The 4,469-nt window shown below is 53.5% G+C and overlaps 1 protein-coding gene across 1 annotated transcript; it reads right to left on the minus strand.

Moving 5' to 3' along the window:
- Positions 1 to 2,025: 2,025 nt before the first annotated feature.
- On the minus strand, positions 2,026 to 3,803 carry Tmem158 (transmembrane protein 158). The gene has a single exon (XM_052729985.1). The coding sequence runs from the start codon at positions 3,542 to 3,544 to the stop codon at positions 2,687 to 2,689; it is 858 nt and encodes a 285-aa protein (XP_052585945.1). The 5' UTR covers positions 3,545 to 3,803; the 3' UTR covers positions 2,026 to 2,686.
- Positions 3,804 to 4,469: the final 666 nt, after the last annotated feature.

Raw genomic sequence — 4,469 nt, forward strand, 5'->3', positions numbered from 1 at the left:
CAGTGGGTTTCTACTCAAAGCGCAGAGGGACTTGCAGGCCCTGTCCTCATTCTCTAGGAGAACCAGCTTGTCCGTCAATACACTTTCCCTCCCTCGCTTCCTCCCTCCCTCTCTAGTCTCCACTAGCAGTTCTTTATTCTTTCCCATTTTAGATTTATTTATATTTGATAGTGAATGAATATTTCGCCTGAATGTCAGCACACAATGGGCATGCCTGGTGCCCGTGGTCAGAACCCAGAACTGGAGTTACAGATGATTGTGAGCTGTTATATGGGTACTGGGAATTGAATCTGGGTCCTTTGTAAGAACAGTGAGTGCTCTTCACCGCTGAGCCATTTCTCCAGCCTCAGATCTTAATATTTTAGACATTTGTATGTGTGTGTATATGTGTGTGTGTGTGCGCACATTTGTGCGAGTGCTTGGGGAGGCCAGAAGAGTATGTCAGACCCATGAGCCACCCAACATGGGTGCTGGGAACTCAGATTTTCTCAAAAAGTAGCAAGTGCTGTTAATCACTGGTCTATCTCTTCAGCCCCAGATGTTGATATTTTAAGCCCATCTTTCAAATATATTCATTGGGTATAATAAACTTACACACTTGTTTATGTGTAAATCAAGTACATACATAGTTTAGAGTTCTATTAAGTGGCCAACTGTTTTATTTAATGCAGTCTGGCTTTTTTGGGGGGTTTGTAGCTATACAAATTAGCCAATGGCTAGGGTAGGTCAACAGAAAAGTAGACTTTGAGTGGCTAGCTCTGGATTCTCCTAGGAAAGGAAGTTGCTAGTAATACAAAAATATACCAAGGAGACAGAAGTCTTGGGTTTTATCTCAGTTCTGTCTTATATAGCTGTGTGATTGTAGGCAAGATGATAAAGCTCTCTGATTTTTAGTTTCTATCTTGGAAAAAGAGTGTGTGTGTTGATGCTGATTATTACTGGCCCAGGGACCACATTTTGAGAACTATAGCTCTAGAACAAGTTCAATATTTCAAAAGCAGGGATGAAATGGAGCAAGGGAAAGCATCTTTATTTATTTATTTTTTTGGACAGGGTCTCATTATGCAACCGGGGCTAGCCTTCAACTGTGTCAACCTCCCAAGTACAGGTGTGAAATACCACATCCGTCTTAAAATCTTCTTACACTTACTTTTATATTAAGCTGCTTAAGGACTTTTGCTCTGCTGAAAACACAAAGAATCTGAAACTGCCACAGAAACAAGGAGTGAAGAAACACTTGTGATTAGCAACTGGTGACCAGTTTAACAAAAGCCTTTAAACATCTCAGAATTTGATACTAGCATTTGAAACATGCCATCTGCTTAAGTTAAGCAATCAAGATGCAATCTTCATGTCTTACAATCAGCCATTTCCAGAGCTGGGAAGATGGCTCAGTGAGGTGCCTGGTACTCAGGCATGAGGACCTGAGTTCAGATCCACAGCATCCATGTGGAAAGCTGGACTTAGTGTTGCATACATGTCATCTTAGTACTGGGGAGATGGAGACAGGAGGATCTCAGGGTTGTGCCAGCTTCCTGTTCAGTGAGAGGCCAACATTAAAAAATAAGTGGAGAGTGACTGGGGAAGACACTTGACATTGACTCCCCCACACAAGTACATGCAGGAGTGAGTGCATTTGTGGGCACACGGGTGTATATACACACACACACACACACACACACACACACACACACACACACACACAAACGCACATATACTGCATATACACCACACCCACTGAGGTGGTTCTGTGAAAGACACTTGGCTCACAGAACTACTGATTTTCCTGGAGCACCAAGTTAAAAACAAACTATGCCAGGTGCTGTGAGCCTCTGCAACCTAGAAAGTGTGTGTGCATTTTGGGGGTCATTGAGCAGAGAGGAAACTCCCACTGGAAGCATTCTGAAAGTGATTTCACCTGTCCCAGCCAGGGAGACAGATGGCGCCTCTCCTTTCAGGATTTTCCTCGTGTTTCACTTGCATCGTGGATCCCTTTTTCAAAAACAAATGAAGGAAACACACACATTTCTGGAGGAAAATGTCTGTATTAAAAGCCAGAAAACCACATTAATACAAGAAGAAACGCCCACCAGGCCATGTCACTGAATAGATCGACTTGAAAAAGATTCATAAAGTTCTTTTTTTTAGCAATAACAATAAATCCGTGTCAAATCCTTCCCTTGCCCTCCCCCCACCCTTTTTTTTAAATAAATAAAAAACAAACCAAGAAGCTTCAAGTACAACTATGTTCAGATACAAAGAGCTCCTGTTACTACAGCGATAGCATTTGAATCTTTTTGTTTTGTTATTTTTTTTACTAAAACTTTCATTTAAAACAGTTATTAAATATATAAAACAAATACACAGGATCAGGTCACTTTCTGCCATGAATAAAGAGCATGTGGGCGCAGGGAGGGGGTGCCGCTGGGGAAAGGGCCCTTTCCCTTGTGTCCTGGAGCCACGCGTGGATCCCACCCTTCCGTCTGAGAGCTTGCCCCTGCTTTCCCGAACCAGGAGCACAGCACAAACCTCGCTTTCCCAGCTTTCCCACCTCGTTGGGGCCTCTCCGCGGTCCCCTCCCGGGAAAAGGACGAACACTAAGGACAGCACGAAGCGCCCCTGCCGCGTCTCCCTCGAGGAAGGCGCGTGCGAGCGCGTACACAGCGAGGACGCAGGGCAGCGGGGGTCACTTGGGGGCCACTCCTGAGGTGACGGCCGCGGCGGCGGCAGCTGCAGCAGCAGCGGCGGCGGCGGCGGCGGTGGTCCCTGCGGGTACGGCGGCGGGAGCGGCCGCGGGGGCGCCAGCGGTGGTCCGGCGCTGCTCCATGCCGTTGGGCAGGAAGCCGGCAATGATGGGCACCGGCCAGATGAGGGCGGCCACGCTCCACACCACGATGACCAGGGTCATGAAGCAGGCCACCAGCGTTGACTCGATGGGCTTGCGGTTCAGCCGCCAGCCCGGCTCGCCCTGCAGCTCCTCCAGGCTGAAGTCCAGGCAGCAGAAGTGACGAGGTTCGCCCTGAAGCCACAGCGGCCCGGGTTCAGCCGCGGGGTAGGCAGGCAGCGCTGTGGGAGCCCCGGCTGGGGCCCGCAGGCGGCCACGCACCCAGCCGCAGCCCACGCACAAGCGCAGGTCCTGCTGCGCGCCGCCGGCCGCCAGCCCCAGATGCTCGATGAGCAGCGGCGGCCCGACGCGGTGGAAGGCGGCTGCGAAGAAGGCGCGGCCGTGCGCGTTGGTAGAGAAGAGCAGCAGGTCGCACTGCAAGCCCCGCGGACGGCCCCAGCGCACGAGTAGCGAGCTCAGCATCTGCCGTTGCACGCTGATGTTGCAGGGCGCCGCCGGAGCCTCCTCTGGGCCCGCGCGCTCGGGGGGCGCGGGTGCCGCCGAGGCCAGCAGGCGCGGGGCGGTGGGTTCGCCCGAGAAGGACGCGTTGGCCGAGGCGTTTGGGGGCGTCCCGGGAAGGTCGGGCGCACCCGTGGCCCCGCCGTGCGCCGGCGTCAGCGGGCAGGCGGCGGCCAGCAGGGCAGCGAGCAGGGGCAGCATGGCCTGTGGCGGGCGCCTACGCGCGCGGGGCGGGCGGCGGCTGCATGGCTCTCGGGCGACTGTCCGGCGAGGGAACCGTTGGGCCGGGAGGGCCGAGGCGGGTCGCTGCCAGCGTGTTGGGGCGACAGCGGCTCACGGGCCACGGGGGCTTCTGCAGGATCGGCCCGTCGAGGTTCGGCCGCTCCCCGAGCAGGGACACCTGGACGGCCGGGTGGCTCTGCGGGCCCGCGGCGAACCGGGAGAGGATTCCCCTGCTCGGCTCCGCCTTCCGCGCGCCCGGCCCCCCCGCTCGCCGGGTGCGGGGACTTGGGGAGGGCGGGGCTCCATACGCAGGGGCGGGAACTGGGGACCTGCGGAACGAAGCAGCGCGTGGGGGCGGAGCGAGGGGAGCCCCGGGGGCGGGAAGCCGAGAACTCGTCCGGGAGCCCAAGACTGTCGCTTTGTCACGCTGAGGAGAGCCTGAGAGGCCTCCCCTTAGGACTCATCAGCACCCCATTACTGCCTAGGAGTAACTGAGATGGGGAGAATGTCCCTAGGCTACCTCAGGAGCCAGAGACAGAACTCTGTACCATTAGCTCCTTGTACCTTTCTCAGATCTGGATTCTGGCTGGCTTTATTGTGTCTCCTGCACTTGTCTTACTGGAAGAGAACTCTTAAAAAAATTCCAAGAGCTCTGAGGAGTCTTGGTGTGGGGTGGGACTATGGGAATGTAAATTCCAGAGATTGAATGCTTGAGGCTCCCCACTGAGAGTCCTACTCATAGGTGACTTTGTCTTGCAGGATACCTGCAGTCTAGTGAGCACATAGACTACAATTTGTATGTTAAGAGCCCATGAATGTCAGAGTCTTCTGGAATGTGTATTGTGGGGAGAGAGCTGTCAAGAGTAATCCATCAAGATACAATTTATATTAAAAAGCCCACCTG

Source organism: Peromyscus californicus, unplaced genomic scaffold (genome assembly GCF_007827085.1).
Source record: "Peromyscus californicus insignis strain IS unplaced genomic scaffold, ASM782708v3 Scaffold_11__1_contigs__length_118956290, whole genome shotgun sequence".
Taxonomy (NCBI): domain Eukaryota; kingdom Metazoa; phylum Chordata; class Mammalia; order Rodentia; family Cricetidae; genus Peromyscus; species Peromyscus californicus.

Excerpts from the sequence above, each read along its gene's own strand:
- Tmem158 (XM_052729985.1), bottom strand. The coding sequence starts at position 3,544 with ATGCTGCCCCTGCTCGCTGCCCTGCTGGCCGCCGCCTGCCCGCTGACG.